General features: G+C 35.1%; 1 protein-coding gene and 2 long non-coding RNA genes across 9 annotated transcripts; all 3 read left to right on the top strand.

The window, feature by feature from the left end:
- Window positions 1-229: 229 nt before the first annotated feature.
- Window positions 230-6016, top strand: TPST (tyrosylprotein sulfotransferase). Of its 5 annotated transcripts, none has more exons than XM_008247013.3 (13): window positions 230-412; window positions 811-882; window positions 1235-1439; window positions 1535-1606; window positions 2140-2428; window positions 2564-2704; window positions 3237-3341; window positions 3443-3590; window positions 3890-3945; window positions 4041-4109; window positions 4187-4306; window positions 4660-4785; window positions 5786-6016. In XM_008247013.3, the coding sequence occupies exons 2-13, from the start codon at window positions 834-836 to the stop codon at window positions 5924-5926; spliced, it is 1521 nt and encodes a 506-aa protein (XP_008245235.2). In that variant the 5' UTR covers window positions 230-412; window positions 811-833; the 3' UTR covers window positions 5927-6016. The 5 variants fall into 5 exon arrangements, with proteins under 5 accessions (XP_008245235.2, XP_088910107.1, XP_088910112.1 ...); XM_089053981.1 differs by having other exon boundaries at window positions 270-412; window positions 1271-1439; XM_089053986.1 differs by lacking the exon at window positions 230-412 and adding an exon at window positions 558-691 and having other exon boundaries at window positions 1271-1439.
- A 6436-nt stretch (window positions 6017-12452) lies between these two features.
- Window positions 12453-15445, top strand: LOC107881937 (uncharacterized). Its single transcript, XR_016123589.1, has 3 exons — window positions 12453-12867; window positions 13013-14952; window positions 14987-15445. It is a non-coding gene; the product is annotated as an uncharacterized LOC107881937 (long non-coding RNA).
- Window positions 15446-16366: 921 nt separating this feature from the next.
- On the top strand, window positions 16367-20156 carry LOC103343352 (uncharacterized). Of its 3 annotated transcripts, none has more exons than XR_016124789.1 (5): window positions 16367-16713; window positions 17440-17856; window positions 18071-18227; window positions 18930-19673; window positions 19905-20156. It is a non-coding gene; the product is annotated as an uncharacterized LOC103343352 (long non-coding RNA). The 3 variants fall into 3 exon arrangements; XR_016124785.1 differs by having other exon boundaries at window positions 16367-17512; window positions 17807-17856; XR_016124781.1 differs by having other exon boundaries at window positions 16367-17856.
- Window positions 20157-21152: the final 996 nt, after the last annotated feature.

Here is a 21152-nt window from a genome sequence, read left to right as displayed (position 1 = left end):
GAAAACAGACATGATTCAACTGAAAATCCTAATTTTTTAATGACGAGTTTGCCCCTGTAAAACAGATAGCTAGCTTCTGGACAAACTTCATTATTTTTCCATACAACAACCTTCCATTTGGAGTGGCGCGCGCACAAATACAACTTTTAAAGACCCACTGATCCTCAACCAATCAACATCAAACACAAAATTGCAGAGTTTTTAAAAATAAAAATAAAAAAGAAATTTTCCTGTGAAAATTGCTGTTCTGTTTGGTTGCTGAGAAAATTTGAAACCAGGGGACCGAGCGACCTTTTCAGGATCTCTGGAAGGTTCTGAAAGGTGGGGCCTCAACCCTCGTTGATCGGCCTCACCGCTGTCTGCTAGAGTCCCAACACCGTTTATGAGCACGAGACCCCCAATTTCGATACAGGTGAACCAAACCATCGAATTTTGTTCCATTTCCCTTTCTTTTCTTCATGTCTTCTTTGAATTTCTCGCTTTCTTCTTGTCGTTCTGCTCGTTAGGGTCTTCTGGGTTCTTGCAAGTTTGCCTATTTCCATATCTCAGCTCGTAGTGTCCAAAATGTCTGGTCCTCTGTTTCCTATTTTAGGGGATTGGCTTTAAATCATGTTTGTTTGAAAGGAAAAGGAAAGAAACTTGTGGGAAATTTTTCACAAGCAAGCAAATAGAATTAGTTTTGACTTTTAAGGTGTGCTCATTTTCATTCATGTTGTGCCGAATAGCTACTTATTTTGTCATTTTATATGTTTTTTTCCCTCAACACTTTGAGAAAGCTTCCAACTTTGTCTTATTGTTATTTTGTTACAGTGTGTGGAGTAGGAATAAGGTGTATGGATCCTACTCTGAAATTCTCTATCCTGCTGTTGCTTCTCGGATTGGGTATGTATCAAACTCAGCTTAGTCTCTTTATGCTTATCCTATAATCTGTTCTTATCATTTCTTAATTTTTCTTTTTGGTCTGCAAGCTATTGTATTTTTCAAGTTACCTCTTTTGTTCTTGTAATATTGTACATAGGTAGTCTTCGTATATGTAGGTATGTAGGTATGTATGCATATATGTTGTGGCAGTTTAGGTGGGATTGTGTGGAGATGAACCTCATGCTATGTGAACCCATTCGAGTGCCAACAAACTGGGGGACCTTTCTGTTTTGCTTAAACCCTTTTTAGTTACTTCTTTCTATTTTCTTTCATTTCGAACCCCTTCAATTACTTGGATAATTATTTTGGTCAGGCTGCTATTCTTGGGGTTCTCATAACTCATCCACAGCTGTGAATGCCTCTCCTATTAAGAATGATTTTGAGCATTGTGAAAGAGTTGTCAAAAAATGGGCATTTTCTTCACTTCAACAAGAAGTTAAAGAAGACAAACACACACTGCGGGATTTGCTATTTTTCCTTCACGTCCCCAGAACAGGAGGGCGTACATATTTCCACTGGTAATTCCAATAGGTCCAATTTTATTACCTAAAGATTGTAACCCCATGATTTGACAACCATATTGATTCATACTTCTGGCTATGTTTACACACAGTTTCTTGAGAAAGTTGTACTATAGCTCTCTGGAATGCCCTCGATCGTATGATAAGCTTCGATTTGATCCTAGGTGATATCCTGTTTTCTCTTGTATAGTTTTGTTTCTTGACATATTCAGTTTCGTAAATTTCTCAATACTTGATTATCACTTCATTCAAATCAATTTGTTGCAAGACAATCAGTAAACTCGATTACATTGAAATGTATGTAGGTTAGAGATTTTGCAGGAGGGTGTTTTTATTTGCAAATTACAACTTAACAGATATGGTGGAAGTTGGTAGCTCCATTGGCTTGCAGAGGGGAAGGGTTTTTCGATAGAGCTGTTATTTTCTATATTGACTGTGATATTCTACTTATTGACTCATAAATGGGAGAAAACACATAATTAAAAGGAGACAGATCATGAGGCGTGGATTTTCTTAGAAACTTGTTTCCCAAGGTTTTCATAGGTGCTTCTGATAGGGTAGCATCTTAAAATAAAGCCAAGGTTGAAATCAGCAACTAAGTTGGATGTCTTACAGAACTACATCCTCATATTTACCTTATTCTTTCCTAACTTTTCACATGTATGCATCATGGATGTTAATTCTGTACCTTTTGCAGAAAACGGCAGTGCAGATTGTTGGTTACTCATGATGATTATAGTATGATGTCCAAACTTCCCAGGGAGAGAACATCAGTAGTGACAATACTTAGGAATCCGGTTGACCGTGTTTTTAGTACTTACGAATTTTCGGTAGAGGTAGCTGCTAGGTTTTTGGTGCATCCTAACTTAACTTCTGCAACACAAATGACAAGACGTATACGGGCAAGGACTAAAGGAGTAAGCACGCTGGATATTTGGCCATGGAAATATTTGGTTCCATGGATGAGGGAAGACCTTTTTACTCGGGTATGCTTTTTTCTTTGCTTCTTGGACCCATTTGACCTTTTTGGTTTCTACAGCTCTCATGTATTTTTAGTATATTTCTGTTGAAGTGCAGTTTTTCTCCCTGGGGACATTATTTGTATTGACTTTGCTGTACAGAGAGATGGTCGAAAGCTTAGGGGCTCAAATAACTTTCAGAGCAAGGACCCATACAACATGGAAGAAATTGTGATGCCATTACACAAGTTCATCAATCACCATATAGCTCAAGAAGTTGTTCACAATGGAGCAACATTTCAGGTTTTTATCCTCCTATGGTTTAATAGCATAATGGGAATCTTTAATGCTTGTTTTATTTTTAATTAAATTTTTGGTGGCTCCACCCATGACCTAGGAAAGTGCTAGACAGCTTTGCTTAGATACTAAATGGTTCTCTAATTTTAGTTAATATTGAGATTATTGTGTTTGGTTGAATTTCTTCTATCATGTTAACTGATTGAATGATCTTCTAGTTTGATCAAATGTTTAAAATATTGGGTGACATGCCTAAATATCAGCCCGTATTTCCGTTTTTTGGTGGTACCAACACTGAAACTAGTCCTTCCACTATGTTGTCGGAACTTCAGCAATGTTTGGTTGAAATTTTGGTTGTTAAACTTTTGAAATGCTTTAGTAGCCAGCTGCCAGCGGCGCCTGCCCCCCTCCCCCAACAAAAAAAGGGGGGGTCAGAATTCAATGCAGTTACAAAGTTCTCTTCTTTTTTTTAGCATCACTGTCAAAATTTATATAAATATATTTATTTTATTATCTGGTTGACTGTTTGGTTCGAAAGGTTGCAGGATTGACAAACAACTCCTATCTATCAGAAGCACATGAAGTGCGCCATTGTGTACAGAAGTATAAACTTCTTGGTGATCATGTCCTACAAGTCGCGAAGGTAATACAAATCAACTTTTTAAAATTGTCCACATGATTTGGTTACAAATATTGTCTCTTTAGTCATCTTCATTTCCTTATGGTTGCTTGTAAATTTTGCAGAAGAGGTTGGATGATATGTTATATGTTGGTCTCACTGAGGAGCACAGAGAATCTGCAACAATGTTTGCGAATGTAGTTGGTGCCCAGGTGATTTCACAGCTGGGAGGATCAAATTCTAGTGAGGAGAGTGCTGCTGACAGCAAATCCGGTCAGTATGACATCTACTTAACATTCTGTTGTCTAACCTAGTTCTGGTGTAGTACTGCAAAAATAATCAAATGGAGTTGTTCATTTTGTTCAGTGTTAAGAGCACAACAAAATTGAGAACATGCAGTTCAACTTCAAATTGTGTGATGCCTTAAAGCTGAATTTATTAGGATTACAAAATTTTATGTTGCATGGTACTTTGGGTAACATGTGGAATTTTCATTTTCACTATAGTTACCATATAGAGTTTATTTAGGCAATGAATTTGGTGTTTATCTTATTCTTCTACTTGTGCTACAGAACAGAACTACTCAGATTCAGATTCAGATTCCAAGCTGGATAGTAATGATCTTCTGGTAATTAGCAAAAGCCATCATTAGTATGTGAAATGCTTCATGTTTGGATAGTGATTTTGCCAGATTTCTTACTGCAATTTTGCTGCATATGACAGAACAGAACCCCAAATGGGAAGGAAAGTGAGTTTGCTTCTCCTGAAACTGTTGAACCAGCGAAAGGAAATGTAAGTCATTTTCAATATTGATAACAATAGTTGATCCTGCTACTTTGTTGACTTTGATCCTCTTTACACCTTGTTAGATGACTGTGGAAGAACTTATGGAAGCTTATGAAGACTGCATTTCTAATTTACGGAAGTCTCAAACACTCCGGCACAACGCTTCTTTGAAGAGAATCTCCCCGGCAAACTTTACAAAGGAGGTAGCATTCAATTTCTAGTTTCTCCAAAGTAGCTGGTACTCTAGATGATGTTTTACATCATTCATTAACGTGTGTGCATATCATCCGCTCCTCCTTGTACTGGTCCTCTTCTGGGTTAGATGCATCAACTTTCTAGGACATATTATGAAGAGCTCTGATTTATAGAATATAATATTGTAAAGCCTATTTCCCTGGTTTGCATGTTACTTCGTGAACTGCCTCTTAAGCACTTGAACTTGCCGTATCGGTGTTGAGTTGCTATAACTCACCTTTCTTGGATTGCATAAATTATTAAATTGGGCTTTATGGTCCCCTTTTCTTTGGATGACATTTTGACCTTTTAATTATTACAGGCACGACTTCAGGTTCCTGAAGTGGTCCTCCAGCAGATAAGGCAACTTAACCACCTTGATTTGGAGCTTTATAAACATGCGCAGAATATCTTTGCAAAGCAACATAAGCGTAATTTTGGCATCACAGTAAGTCTCTTTGTTCAAGGCTAATAATTCTCTATGTTAATACTTACGTATATGGTTGGATGTTCTGGACTATCTTTATGGGGTCAGCTTGTCTTCCAATTGACAAATTTACATTCAACCATGCCTTTTTGGTTTTGCCAAAATTGAGTTTTGGAACTGAAAATGTATTGCTGTGGAAAAAGATACATTATATGTTTTAGGAAATTGAAGCCTTTTGTAGGCGTTCATGTTTAGAAAGTGTTAAGATGTTTTCCAGGTTCCAAATTACGTCCAATGACAAATTGTAAATTCTGTTATAGTGGAGCTTTGGAACTGAAATAGTAATTGTTGTTGGAAATTGTTAATGTGGTTTTGAGAGTGTTCAGATTGCTCGACCTATGTAGGTGTTCATGTTTTGTACAACAACCATCATGGTTGTTTTCACTGGCCAAATCATATCCTGACGGTTTCTCCATCTAAAGAGCAGCTTGGTTTCATTGCATAATTACAATTACTATTAGATATTCATTTTGAACCGAGCTTTATCCTGTGTCATCTACATGCAGAATGCACTGATAACCTCTTACTAGTATCTAATGTTTATGTTCTTTTATGCATGTTTGAAAGTCCTTTGCTAGCTTCTATTTATCAGCTTGAGGCTTGGTGATAGGCATTGAATATAGAAGATGATGATTAAGTTCTTGAACATATTTACATAATTACTTTACATATTCTGCACTTAATGATAAAGCTTTCAATAGTATTGGTACGCTGTGGTCTGTGGTCAGTGGTCACAGGACATTCCAAAACATATCTGCTTCATCCTTTTTAGCTCTTTTCAGGAAACCTCTAAATTCATGTTTCTGTCTCCCCAATTTCTACACCTAACAGTTTACATGCTTTGATAGCACGCAAGTTTTGGAATTTTACTTGTTGAAGGGGGAGGTGCACAAAGACATTTCACCATAGCTAATTAATTGAACGAACATAGTTCCATTGATTAATGTGATCTAAATTGCAGGAAATTTGGCGGAGGATGCTGAAGAGCTCATATGGCACAGGCATAAAAGTCCTCTCATTAGGCGCAACTCTTGTTTTACTCCTTTTGGCCTTCCATGTATTTGTTAACGCGAAAAGAAGAACATCAAAAGTTAAAGTATGAATATATCTTTCATAGACTGTAAGGATCAGAGTGTTAAAATTATTGGGAAAACTGATATAGAAAGAAGGGATCACGTTGCTTTAGTTTTCATCCATTGGTTTTATTTTGTTCCTTGTAAGTATTTTTTTTTGTGGGGTCATTTCGCATCAGCCCATCCTTGGTTGGATCAGTCAACTACATATTTGAAACTCAGTCGCAGAAAGGGTGACTATTTAGTTTCAACGGTTGTAGACATGATTATATCTGCATCTTGAAAACAAAAATGGATCACCAAACCAGTCATGCTCCTTAAGAAGTTCAATTTTTGTATAATTAATAAAGATTATTGTGAGTTCACCCTTTTGCACTCAAGTTCAAGTCCCCCTTTCCGTAGATTAGATTGTAGCTTGTATCTTTTTCGAAAAATGATTATTGTGACTTATGACTGATGACCTTGCTTAGAGGCAGTTGAAAGTGGAAATTCTGCCAATCAGAGTCGGAAAATAATGAGTTGATTTATTTCTTTAGGAGAGAGATTCCGTAGTACTTACCATAAAAGGTAAATAAAATAAGAATGTTCCCCAGTCTCTTTACCATTCCACCATGTTTCATGTGGTGTCGACTTTTTGCCAGCAAGTCTGTAGTTTACTAGTTGGTGCAATTCGGGTACAATGACTTCATTTTGCCAAATATTTTTCAACAAAATTAGCACGTTCCGGGCAAATGTGAGGTGTGTTAGGAAAAATCAGTAAATAATTATATTATTTTATCACAGTAATTAATGCGGTACAACAATTAATTATGAAAACTGTTTAAATAAAAGTGGTGGTATTGGTGGGATGGTGGTAGTCAGTCTAAAATGTCGATAATATCAACGAAATATCGATGATATTACCCTTTTTTTGGGTCACGAATATTTCGGAACATATCTATACACATATCATATAAATATCGATGATATTGACAATAATTTCTCTTACACTTCAGCAATATCAATATTCTGTCAAAATATTGTTATAATATCGAAAATATCGATGTAAAGGAAAAATGAAGAAAAAAAAAACATAAAGCACACACGCAAAGGGGATTCAAACCCCTACCATTTCACTCCTCCAACACCTTAACCACCATGTTGCTTATGTTTTTATGATAATATATGAATTGAAACTCTATATAGTACTAAGTCACTCATATATCTTACCATGCAATGCATAAAGTGTAAAATATTAGTAAATCATTATATGTAAGTGATTATGGTGTGTTTAATCTTCTTTTATTAATTACTATATATTTTATACACTCACAGTGTTTGTCATCTTGCTATATAATCAATTTAAATCAATTAAACCCATCATGCAATGCATTTTCTTCATTTTTTTTTTTTTTTTGTGATAAACTAATAGATAACTGATTAAATAAACATCCTCCAAAGTTTTATAAAAAATTTCAAGTTTTTCTTACAATTTTTGTGGTTTTTATTCAATTTTATTGATACCGATAATATCCCAATATTTCCATCGAAATTTTCATGTTTTTGGACTACCGATATTTCCGATACCATTGATATTTTAGACCTCGGTGGTGGTCATTGTCAAGGAAATGTGGTGGTATCTCTTGAAATTTTAGAAATGATGATTATTTATATAGAATTTAAAGTTGGGATTTCTAAATTCCATGTTTTTTTCCCATGTGAAAATTCCTAAATTTCTTTGTTTTTTTATATCCAAATATGGGAATTGGTTTATGTCAATTTAGAAATTATGACTTTTGTCAAACAATCACTTTTCCTTCTCATATTTTTTTGTCTTTTGTATTTTTCTTTTTTGTCACTTTCAATAATTCTTTGTTTGGTGTTCCATATAATAGGAAAGGAAGTGATTCTAGATAGGTCATAATCACTTTTGGGAAGAAGCACCTCGCATGTGCTTCTTCATATAATCACTTTTGGTGATTTTAAGTGTTCTGGGAAGATGCAGCTCCCCTGTGCTTCTCCATAAAATCACTTAAAGTGATTATATTATATGGAGAAGTTATTCTCCATAAAAGTGATTATTGGTCTATTCAGAATCACTCTCAAACGAAGAAACAATGGTAAGGTTTCTCTTTTCAAGAAGCGAAAATTTCGCTCAAACATAACAAATATAACTCTAGAAAAGGAAAAATCGTGAATAGTTGGGATTCCCGATATGGTGATATTTTATTCCATTTTTGCTTCAATTGAAATTAATTTTTCGTTTTGGTAATTTGCTTCCTTTTGAGATTCTTAGGCTTTTAGTGTTTTATATTTTTATTTAAACAAACTTACAGAACCCTACTTGGTAACTCTAACATATTTTTCATACATTTTGAGAATTTTCTCTCTATTTTGGTGGATTTCGGAATACTGTTTCTACTGTCTCGCCTCAAAAAATAACATTTTCTCGTTTTCTGTATTGGAAAATGCACTTTATGGTGGAGCACTGGTCGAACTACCGGTGGAAAGAGAGTACTATGATATTAGGGCTTTCATTGGTTTTTTTTTTAATTTTTGTTGCCAAAGAAGGAAATCTTGTTTTGGAGTAGGGTTCCTTAGCCAGAAGACTAGGGTTGTTCACCTCTTCGATCAATTTTCAGCTAATTTTCAGCTTATCTAATGTAAGTTGGATACATTTTATAATCCAGTCCAACAAGAGGTTATGATTCAATCTAGTCTCATCTAATATTGGATTGCGTTGGATTGAATGGTCGTTTTTAATATCGACTTTTTTTTAATAAAACTAATATCTAGTGACGTTTAGGTCTACACCGTTGTACGAACAATTGTGTCATGATAGTACAAAAGTATAGTGTGATGGGGTTGTCTACAAATGTTCAGTAACAATTAGGTGTTACTACACTATTGTTTGAGCGATCTCATTATTTTGTCCAAAATTTGTTTTGTCAAAGTTTTAAAATTTGGGCTTGCACTTGTGAGCATACTCTAAAACCATCATGAGCCTATTTTTGTGTGGTTCGGGCACTGTTTAGAACATACACTGTTGTTCGAGCGATTTGATTATGTTGTTTTGTTTTCTCTTGACGTTTTATAATTAGTGCATGCACTTGTGAGCATATGCATGATGAGCTTTTTTTTGTGGTTCGGGCAGAATAACTAAAAGTTCGATGTACTCTAGATGTAATTGTGCTGTATATGGAGAAACATTTTTTGTGCTTTTTAGGAGAAGCACTTTTTGGATAAGCAATGTATAAGTGTTTTTCTCGAGAAGCATTGCCAAGTGCTTTTCTAGGAAGTGTATATTTCTAACAGGAATGCGTGTGAGCATAAGTTATTTCTACATAAGCATATCAAAATTAGGGTTCACTGCTACGAAATCAAACAACAATGGCTAACATGAATTAAAATTAAGAGCCAGGTTTTGGCTAACATTCAATGAATGGAGATTTTCACCAAATAAATAGAGTTTCCTTTTACTGCAATGTGCCACTTAGTAAATAGGAGAGCATCCAATCCGTGAGATATATTTCCTTTTTAGCTTCTTTGCTTTTATCTCCCTACTCTTCTTTATATGTTTTGAACAATATAATAAGCAATCCATGCTTTGTTTGTTGGAACACCCAATTCAAAATACGTTGAGAGCTGATATCCATGGAAAGTATGTCGACTCCCGCAGTGAGTTTACTATTCTCTTTATATACATTCTTGACCAAAAACAAAAAAATTTCTCTGTATATACATTATTTATAATATATATATTATATGTATATATATATATGGGATTTGTTGCTCAAGAAAATCACTTTTATTTTATTTTATTTCTTCAGAAGGGGATAATTTGATTGAGACCAAGATTATCTGCGTCACCAATTATCAGGTGCTTAATTAATATGCTTGGAGAGTGTGTTTTAATTAATATTCTAAGATAATTCATCTGCTTTCATTTTTTTTTTAATAAAAAAAAAAGTTGCTTTGTAATTGCAGGCCTGTTTTGATGATGAGGATAGTTGGCAGACTATCGATTGTTATAAGAAGGATTCAAAGACTTTGATTACCGGGGAGGGGAGGACGAGGAGCGTCAAGAGGACGAGGAGGACGAAGAGGAAGAGCAACTGGAGGGTGATTTTATTTGGTCTGTGTATGGGCATGGCCATGTACAAGCTTGTGAAATCTAATGTCGCCAAGCGTGCCTGAGCTTTCAACTCATCAGAACTTTGTCCCTCTTAAACTTTTTGTAAACTTGAATTGATGGTTTTTTTTTCTTTTTAGCAAATAAAAAAGGAAAATTTTCAAGTTGGTGTTCTGTGCATAGTTATCTAGAAAAGCGTTGTTGGAAATAATTTTGAGATACGTAGTTTTAGGTATCACCCCAAAACTACCAAAAAGGGGAGGTGAAGGGAGATGAATTTTAATAACACACCAAAGAGCTTATCTTTTATTAAGTGCTGATTTATTGGTTGTAAAAAAAATTTAATTGTTTTGTCTTAAAGTGCTGATTTGAAATTAATGTATAATTCAAAGACCACTGCAATAATTAATCTGAATGAAAAGATTTTGAGTCTTTTGACCTTTAAAAACAAACTAAAGAACCTGCAGACAACAATAGGACATCACAAAGCCAGAAGATCATCTCGATTCAGTTTTAAGTTGTTGATCGATAGAAGTTTAAGGATTTAAGGAAATTTAATTGTGTGCTATTTTCAGTTGGTTGATCGATAAAATATTCGAAAATATTTAAAACGTATAGCCGCACGGCTATACTTTTAAAATATTCGAATATATATACAGTACTACCGCGCGGCTATAACTTTTAAATATTCATTTATATTTAAAAAGCCCTTCTCCGCCTCACAGGGATGTCCAAGAAAACCGAGTATAGCCGCACGGCTCTTACCTTAAAATATTTGTATATATATATAGCCGTGCGGCTATACCTTTCAGATATTCATATATATATATATATATATATTCAAAGAGTAGTTCTCTGCCACATGGCGATGTCCAAAAAAACACCGTGTATAGCCGTGCGTCTAGACTATTTCTTTTTAAAACATTTTAAAAACCTAGTATAGCCGTGCCGAGATACTATTTGTTTTTAAAACAAATTAGAAAACCCCGAGTATAGCCGCGCGGCTATACGATTATAAAAATTAAAAGAAAAAAAGACCCTTGCATTAGTTTATACATATTAATTTGGTATAGTTGCGCAGCAAAATTTTGGCATATTACAACATAAAAGTTCAGCCACTACATAATATTTTTATATATTTTTAAATTTTTTTTTAATATTATGTATATAATATGTGAATTTTGTGTGTATTATTGAAAATTTTGTAAATAATACGTATGTACATGTTCAATATGAGTATCTTACATTTGCTATACTATTTCTACTAAAAAAATCAAGTATAGCTGCGCGGCTATAATATTTCTTTTTAAAAAAATAGAAAAAACCATGTATGGCTAGGCAGCGATACTATTTCTTTTATAAAAATAAAAAAACGTTTTTAAGTATAGGACATCACAAGTTTGTTTATCAGTAGAAGTTTAAAGTTGTTGATCGATAGAAGTTTTAACAAAAATAGGAATCCAAACAGAAATGAAAAACAAAAATTCCACAACGACCTCTAAAATTAAAATAATTTTTTGGGCTAGTAAAAGTATTTAAGGGCCCGAAAACCCAATATATCATGAGATTTTCTATTTAAACTTCACACTTCTCTTAGAGCATCTCCAAGAGAGATGTCAAATACCAAACATCAAATTTAAATTTGATGGCTGATGTGGCAATTTGACATTTACACAGTTTTACACTATACCTGATATGTCAAATAAATAATTATTGTAACAGTCAAATCATTTAAGATAAAGAAGAAAAAAATATAAAAAGGAAAATAATAAATGAAAGTAACAATCAACTATCTTTAAAAATAATAAAATATTCATTTGACATCTTGCTTTTGGGATATCAAAAATAGCATCTCAACCTCTAGCCTTCATTCTACATCAGCTTTGACATATCGGTTGGAGTAATATGATATGTTATTTCTAGTCGTTAAATGTCTATGTGCCACTTTTGACACATTGGTTGGAGATGCTCTTAGTTCACCCCAACTTTTAATTTAAATTTTCACAATTTATAAGAAAACCCCACTATCTTCCCAAACTACCTTTAAATACAGCCCAAACTGAAAAAAAAAAATTAAAAGAGATTTTCCATTTAAACCCCACAATTTTCTTTGTCTCTAGGAAAAAAAAACACACAAACAAATGAGACCCAAAATCAGAAATTTAATACTTTCTAGAGAAAGAGAACAGCTTTACCTCTCTCCAATAACTATAACTAGAATTCCAACACTTAGGTATTGTTCACAAAGAGAGAGAGAGAGTTTGTCAACAGGAAGTTGTAAGGGGATTTCTAAAACTTAATATGAAGACTAGAGTGAACAAAGAAAAATGTGAGGTTTAAATAGAAAATCCCTATATCTTAGCAAAGCATTGTGTTTAACCAGTGAAGTCGACCGCTTCGAAACCGCAAGTCATGAGACCAAATCAAAGCTCGGCTTCCAGACTCGCAATTTATCCAATTTGCCTCTGAGATTTTAAAAAAGGGTGGGCAGGCGGAAATGTCCAATGGGATGTGTACCCGCCAAAAAAAAAAGTGAATGATGTCACCCTGTCGTGTTCTACTACCTTCTCCAAAAATGAAAAACCCGTCAGTAGATTCACCCTCTCTCTAACAGGCACAGAGAGACGCAATGCCTGGTCAAGACGAGACGAGACTCTCTCACCCTCTCTCTAATGCGGCGATCTTAGATTTTCTCTTCTCATTCTGAGAGGAAACAAGAATGAGCATCTGCCGAGTCGACTCAATGTGCAAGAAATACGATAAGTACGACATCGAGAAGCAGCAGCAACCCTTACGGCGACGATGCCTTCCCTCGTCTCTGCGCTCGCGTCAACTACAAAATTCTGAGCCGCTCTTCAGGTTTGGTTGAATCGCTTCTGTTCTTCATTCTATTATTTCTGTTTGGTTGCCGAGAAAATGTAGGAACGGAGAGAAAGGGGAAACAGAAAGGTTCGAGTGTTTGGTGTTTGGTGTTTGGTGTTTGATTGTGTGCTGAAATGTGCAGAAAGCCAAGAAGGGTGAGTAACCGGGCTGTGGCGGTTGCAAAGAAGGTGGAGATTCGACGGACCAAATCTTGATTGGTGGAGGAAGTTCCTAAGCTGCGAAATTGGCTCAAAAAACAGGTTTATCAAATCATCTGTTTTTTAATTTTTAATATTTAACTTAATTTTTTTTATTAAGCTGGATTTTTAGAAAATATATCTGATTAGATATGATTTGGTGTCTGTGGGTCACCAATTAGATATGAGAAATTCAATTGCTTATCTGATAGTTTCTTGGTTTTGGAAAAGTGGTGTGGATTGAGCCTCTAATGTCTATCCATGATGCACAGGATGGTGAAAAACAATAGTGTTTCTTGTAGTACTAGACTAGAAATAGGGTAACTGTAGAAGAATCTAGAAGGAAAGGAACTAGACTAGGAAGTCCAATTGACATTTCCTCTTTCTTACACAATTTTAATTCTGAAATAATTGGCATCTTGTATTTAAGATTAGTTGGAGAAGTTTTACACACCTGACAGAATGTTGAGATTTGGAAGATATCATACTGATGTACATAAACTTTTGGCATATATGTGTATTTGACCCATGATAGAATATTATTTTTAAGGTCCCACCTAATTGATTGAATGGGGATCGACAATCCATGGATGAATACATCAATAGTTGTACCTACCATCTGATTTTTCATAATATTTGAAAACAAACAGTTGCAGGTCATATAGTTTATCTGTCAAGATTGTGTTGTTGGATTGCGTTTGTGTGTGTTCTGCGTTGTGCTTAATAAAAATTGCTGGGAGCATTTCTTTCAGTTACTTATCGGAGCTAGTTGTTCAATCATGGAAAATGGTATCTAAAGAAAAAGGAAAGAAAGCTTTTGAGAAAGATGGTTAATCATTGAACAAGTCTACTTTTGCTGAAACATTCCTGGTTTCATACTTTGTTCTTGACTGAGTTGAGAGTATCACATAAATCTATTCATTTCAGGCAAGCATCTCCCTTTTGTCCAAACAAAAGGATAAGCATCTCTTTTATGTGCATAGCATGGATGCTTTGGTGGTTCATTAGCTTGAAATTAATACTTATAACGATTACTGCAGTATTATAATGTTTTTTTTTTTTTTTTTTGGAGAGAACAGCAGTATTATAATTAATTAGTGATAATAGGTTATAGTCTTCTAATTGCATATATACAGCACAGCAAACAAGTTCTTTTTATCACGGAAAGCTTTTAGCAAATCGTGAACAAGATAAAACATTGTTGTTTTCTTATTCTTGAAGTTAAGCCATTTGCTCTGATATATGATCTAGCCTACTTATCGCCTCTTCAGAAAATAAGGTTGGAATGACTTTGCACTGCATTTGTCATTGTATGTTGAGTGTCTAATTTCTCTTGCATATCTTTAAATAATTTAATTCTAACTTAGGTCTCAATAAAGTTTTCATTAATGATTACCACAATATTTTGGAGGGAGGAGTTTTGGACTGGGCCTGAGTTTATCCACAGAGTTCACTATTTGACGCTTGTTGATCCTCTCTACATATCAGTAGATAGACCTCAGTGGATTTCGCGTTGCCTGGTGAATACGGAGCAAATAGAAAATTGTCAACTGGTGACAACTGATTGTGGAAACGAAAATACCGAACAACTGGACCTTCCGATATCCTGCTGTGTTGGAGAACAGGTTTTCCAGGAAAATAAATTGCGCTTAAATGACTGTGTATTGGATGGATTCAGTATTTTACCTGAAGAATCCCAGCAGAAAAATTCTCTTCAATGTCAATTCAAAAGAACCAGAAGGAACTGGTGCCTGCAGAAGGGAATTAGAAGTAGTGGAGTCCCAGATGTGGATAATACTGCATCAGTATCTGAAAACAACAAAACAGTGGTTGAGAGATACCCTGGACTCACAGCTAAGGAAGGAATTTCAGCTTCATTGTCAAGGCTTTCTTTGAAATTGGACCGCTTCATTGTCAAGGCTTTCTTTGAAATTGGACCGTATGGATGAAGTTCAAATCACAGGTGCAGTGACCTCTCAGAATTTTAGCTCGACTCAAAAGTAAAAAGTGTGCAGATATCCGCTCAAAAGTAAAAAGTTGTGGTGGAAGTGGTTTTACATAGACCACTCTAAACATAAAAGCTTGGAGGAAGCAAATAAAGAAGTTGATGGAGGTAGTGACATGATGTAGGAATCATTTCCTGGAGATCCACCAGAGCAGGCTTCAGTCCCAAATTGCGCATGCTCAACAGCTATTAATAATGTATATGAACTATCTATCTGGATGTTCTGAGCTTCACATCCAAATATTGGTGTCATACGAGTGTCCCAGGATATTAATCCTGGATCTGGTTTGAATGGAACCTTGCTTGCAAACAAAGCTTCATGCACATTCATTCATACTTAGTAAAATACGGAATGGGAAAAATTCGAATAAAATACCTACGTGTATAATACATTATTAACCGTGAAAGTGCTAAATTCTTTATATGGTTATTAACTCTGAAAAAATAAAAAAATAAAAACAAAAAGGGACAATAGACTCGGGTAATGGCTTAATAGTAATGAATAATGCTCTAAACTACTCTTATTGATAAATGAAAATCGGGGAAAAAAATTTAAAAGACTAAAAGGATCCCACTATATATGTGTATATATATAGCCGCGCGGCTATACTATTTTTAAAAAAAACAAAAAACCCAGTCAAGCCGGTCGGCTATACTATTTTTTAAACAAAATTAAAAAAATCGGGTATAGCCCCACAGCTATACTATTTATTAAAAACAAAACAAAAGAGGACGCGCCCAGCGATACGTGCCAAAATCCGTATCGCCGCGCGGCTATACTATTTTTGAAACATTTACGAAGCCGAGTATAGCCGCCCGGCTAGACTAATTTTTTGAAAAAATTAGGAGACCGAGTATAGCCGACCGGCTATAATATTCATATATATATAAACCCCACCTAGCGCCTAAGCCGACACGTGTCCCCAAAAAAAAAAAGCGCGGCTATACTGTTTTAAAAAACATTTGGTAAAACCTGTATAGCCGATCGGCTATACTATTTTTTAAAACAAGAATAAGTAGAGTATAGCCGTTCGGCTATACAACTTTTTTTAAAAAATTTAAAAATCGAGTACAGCCGAACGGCTATACTATTTATTAAAAATACAAAAGATGAGTGATTAGGCGCCCACGTGTCAGAATAAGTATAGCCGCCGGCTATACTATTTTTATGAAACATTACCGAGTATAGCCGGTCGGCTAAACTATTTTTTAAAAAACTAAAAGAGGAGTAGAGCCGCGCGGCGAAACGTTTTTATGAAATATTAATAAAACCGAGGTCATCTGCAAACAAATACTCTTACCAGCTCTAAATTACTAAGGATTTTCTTGAGTTGAAGCTAAAATTTTCTTTTTTATTTTTTATTTTTTATATTTTTATGAAAGCATTGTTAGTCATGGTGCATGATGAGCCTAGTCCGTGCTTTAATAAATTTAAAAAACAAAATTTTAATGTCAAGCTACAAGAAAACGTTTTTAATTTTTAAACCTGTTTGGTTGCTGAGAAAATTTTAAACCAGGCACCGCCCTTTTCAGTTTCTCTGGACTGGAAGGTTCCAAATGGTGGGGGCTCAGACCTCTTTGACCTTCCGCGCTGTCTGCTTGAGTCCCACCACTGTCTATGACCACGAGACCTCCAATTTCGTTGAGTTCTATTCCATTCGCTTCTTTTATTCTTCCTGTCTGTGAATTTCTCGCTCTCTTCTTGTGCCTCTGCTCGTTAGGGTTTTCTGAATGCTTATAAGTTTGCCTATTTCCATACCTCAACTCCTAATGTCGAAAATGCATGTTCTCTGTTTTCCATTTTTTGGGTTTTTGGCTTCTAATCCTGTTTGTTTGAAAGGAAAAGAAATAAATTCCATGAAAATTTGGGAGCGAATAAAACTAAATAAATACTTATCATGCTCATTTTGTCAGTTTATGAATGTTATTGTTTTTTCTTTTACACTTTCTCAGAATGCCAATGTTTCTTTGTTGGTTAGCAATGGTTGGAGTAGAAATAAGGTGTATGGATTCTACCCCAAACGAGTTTTTATGCATGCAGGACAATGCTATATAGCCCAACTATTTTCCCCAACTTATGGTCATTCTCAAGTTTTAGATTCTATCACATTGTAGTGTTTTTAATGCAAGATGTGGAGTGCGTATCATGTGCCATTTGGGCTCGGAGAAATGGTTGGGGTTAGTAGTATTTTCCATAACTCCATGTTGGTATGTCTGTGTGCACGTAAATGTAGATTAGTAGATGTATGCAAATGCGTGCATGCATGGTGGAGAATCTGTAACCATTGTTGCAAATGCAATTGGTGCCTGCAAGTATGTTTGCAAATGTAGATGTATTTATGTATGTATATGTTGGAGAATCTGCAGCCATGCTTGCACATGTGTAGTTGGTGCCCGGGGATCAAGTTCTAGTAACAGAGTGCTGCTAACAGCAAATCTGGTCAGTGCGGCATCTATTTATCATTTCTGTTATCTTAACTTGAGCAGGAGTAGAAATTCATAAACAGGCAAATGTATATGTTCTGTTTTGTTTTACCGCTGAGAACACAATAAAGTAGAGAACATGCACTTCAAATTTGATGCATTAAGACAGAACTTTGTTAGCATTAGAGAATTTAATGGTGCATAGTTGTTTGGGTAACATATTCATTTTCCATTTCTTATGATAATTATAGATAGGGTTGTGTTAGGTAATGAATCTGGCCGCCTTCATATTCTACTACTTGTGCTGCAGAACATATCTGCTCAGCTTCAGTTTCCAAGCCTAATGACAATGACCTTCAGGTAATTAGAAAAACTCATCATTACCACCTGGATGGGATTTGAATATTGGTTTTAGTAGCTTTCTTGCTGTGCTTTGTTCTCTCAAATGAGACAACAGCACCTCACATGAAAAGAAAGTGAGACTGCTTCACTTGAGACTGTTGAATTAGTCAACGAAGATGTAAACCATTTTGGATATTGACACAATGGGAGTTGATCTGTTTCCCACTTTCAGAATGCTGACTTTGATCCTCTCTACCACGATATTAGATGACTGTGGGACAACCTATGGAAGCGTATGAAGACTGCATTTCTAATTTACTGGAGGCCCAAACACGCAAGCACACCTCTTCTTTAAAGAGAATCTTCCCCATGAAAACTTTTCAAAGGAGGTAGCCTTAAATTTCTAGTTTCTCCAAACTAGCTAGTACGATAAATTATCTTTTGCAACATTCATTCATGTGTGTGCACAGCATTCATTTTTTCTCGAACTTGCTCTCTCTTCTGGTTTAGATGCACAATATATCTAGAACATATCCAATTTATGAGATAGTCAAAGTATTATATAGCAGTTTCCCCTTGTTTGCTTCTTGCCTTGTGAACTTCCTTCTAGGCACTTTAATTTTGTGTCAGTGTTGAGTTGCTACAGCTCAGTGCTCACCTTTGTTGGCTTGCTTAAATTGAGCTCTCTCTTATGTTTTTTTCTTTTCTTTTCTCGCAATGGAAATTGACCTTTAAAATATTATAGGCATAACTTCAGGTTCCTAAACTGGTTCTCCAGCAGATAAGGGCAACGTAACCACCTCGATCTTGAGCTTTATGAATATGCTTACAATACCCTTGCAAACAATGCAAGCTTATAATGCAAAAATTTGTTACCACAGTGCACAATTCCATACATATATACATACATCATACCTGCGTGGCAGGATGCATAAAATATATGTATTGTGTCTGTTTTTCTTCCAATTGATAAATGTACATTCACCCATGAATTTTTAGTTTTGTCAAAAACGGGCTTGTGAACTGAAAATATAATTGTGGTGGAAGAAAATGCTATATGATGGTTTCATAAATTGAATTCTTTTTTGTAGATGTTCATGTTTTGAAAGGATTCAGATGGTTTCCAGGTGAGGAATTTCATCTAACCACAACTTGTAAATTCTATTGTAATGGGGCTTTGGGACTGAAATAGCAGATTGTTGTTGGTAATTGTATATGATGCCTTAGATTTTAAAATACAGAAATCCTGTTTTAGGCATTCACCTTTGTTAGTTCCCAGATGGTTGCTTGACCTCAAAGGGATTTATGGCAGCATCATGGTTATTTTCATTGTCCAAATCTTTTCCTGACTGTTTCTCCAACATGAGAGCAGCTTGGGTTCATTGCACAGTGACAATAACTCTTAGATATTCATATTTTGTACCAAGCTTTTATCTTGCCTGTCCACCTGCAGACATGAACTGACAATTTCTCTATAGTGGCCACCTGTTACAAAGTATGTATACAGTTATTTTCTTTTATATACATACATGAAAGTGTTTTGTGTGGTGCTAAAGTCTTAATCATATTTTACTAATTTGTTTTACATGTTCTGTTCATAATGATAAAACTGATCCTATTTTCTTACCTTTCTACGTAATAACCTTTCAATATGATTGGTATACTTTGGTCACATCACAAGCCAACGTGTCTGTTTCATCTGTTTTAGCTGTTCATGCCGACCTGTAAATTTGTATGGATTTTGCTAAGGTTAGTTGACCACACGCGCTTGGACGTCTGACCATAGCATATTCCAGTGTTCTCTGCAGCTAAGGGTTTACATGCTTTGATGACAGGTAATTTTTTTTAATGACCCTTTATTTCGAGAAAAACTTAGTTGCAATGGGGATAACATTGTTTTTATCCCCGCCAACAATGCTATGCGACGTGGAAGTGTTATAGCGTTATTGGCCGGGGATAGCAAAAAAGTGTTATCCCCATTTCATGGAAGTCTTTCTCGTTTATGGCACACTGTCTGAGTGCTTCATAGGTACTTAATTCCTTTAATTACTGTATCTAAATTGCAGGAGAAGCGGGAGAGTACATTGAACAGCTCATATTGCAGTCAATGTCATTTTGGAAAGTCCTCTAGTTAGGCATGACTCTTGTTTTACTCCTTTCAGCCTTGTTTCTTTGGATGTCAGAAATTAAAATGTGAATATACATCTTCATAAACTGTAAGCATCACATGCTTCAAAACTATTGGGAAAAAAAAAAACAAATACAAGTAAATAGAAAACAAAGGGAACTACTTTACTCTAGTTTAATCCTTGGTTCTATTTGATTTGTCATAGTCTTTTGATTTTGTGGTTGAATCAGTCTAGACAGAGCACATTTGAAGCCTAACCTAACCCCAGAAAAGAAGGGGACAAATTTAATTTCTATGGTTGGTGTTGTTATCATGAAGAAAGAGTTGGATACAACTTACAAATTGCATCCCTTTCGTAGCCAAACTGGTATGTATTTTTTTCTCCAAAACCAATCATTTGGGTTTCATCATTGTATTAAGAGGCTACATTTTGATGCAATTGAAAAAGATTATGACTTGTATATGTGGCCCATGGGTGTTGCTTAAAGGTAGTTTAAAGTAGAAACTCAAACTTTATGGTGATGGGGAATGTAAAAAGAAGAGTTTTTTCCTTTGAACCCAAGTTGGTTTTTCCTAGTAGCAAGGAAATATGGAAGAAAATAAAAAGATCCAATCAAAGATTCATAAAATTACTGACTTCGATTGAATTTTTTATTTTATTTTATATTTTTTTATGTAGTTTGTTAGATGAGGGATGGCAACTGCAAGATTTGAATTTTGTTCCCCCAAATATTTGACCAAAAATTATAAATAAAATAAGAATGTTCCCCAATCGTCGGTGATACATATACAGTGGTTGAGTTGAGTGGTGGCAGTGATGGTGATGTTTGATGCCATTAAAAAATGAAGGCCCACATGTGACATTGCCACCTCCTCATTTGAATTCGTATCACAACCACCGACGCTTCTTGTTAGACTATACTATAATGCATGATCTGATTTTATTATTGCTCTATTTCTAAATCTTAAAAGAAAATTAAAAATCTTTTGCATTTTGTTTTTTAAGTTTGTTTCTAACTTCTTGAAGGAAACCCAAAAAAAAGCTCCATGGTCAGGCTACTGTAATCTAAGACCAAGGCGCCGTGGTTATAGCCTGATTATTCATGAGGTCGAACAAGACATGATACGGCCAAGATTTTGAGAATAAGAGACAGAATGAAGAAAAAAATAACTTACACATAATAAG

Source organism: Prunus mume, linkage group LG1, assembly GCF_029339155.1.
Source record: "Prunus mume cultivar Tortuosa linkage group LG1, ASM2933915v1, whole genome shotgun sequence".
NCBI classification, from domain to species: Eukaryota; Viridiplantae; Streptophyta; class Magnoliopsida; order Rosales; family Rosaceae; genus Prunus; species Prunus mume.
This window is presented reverse-complemented; position numbering and strand designations above follow the sequence as displayed.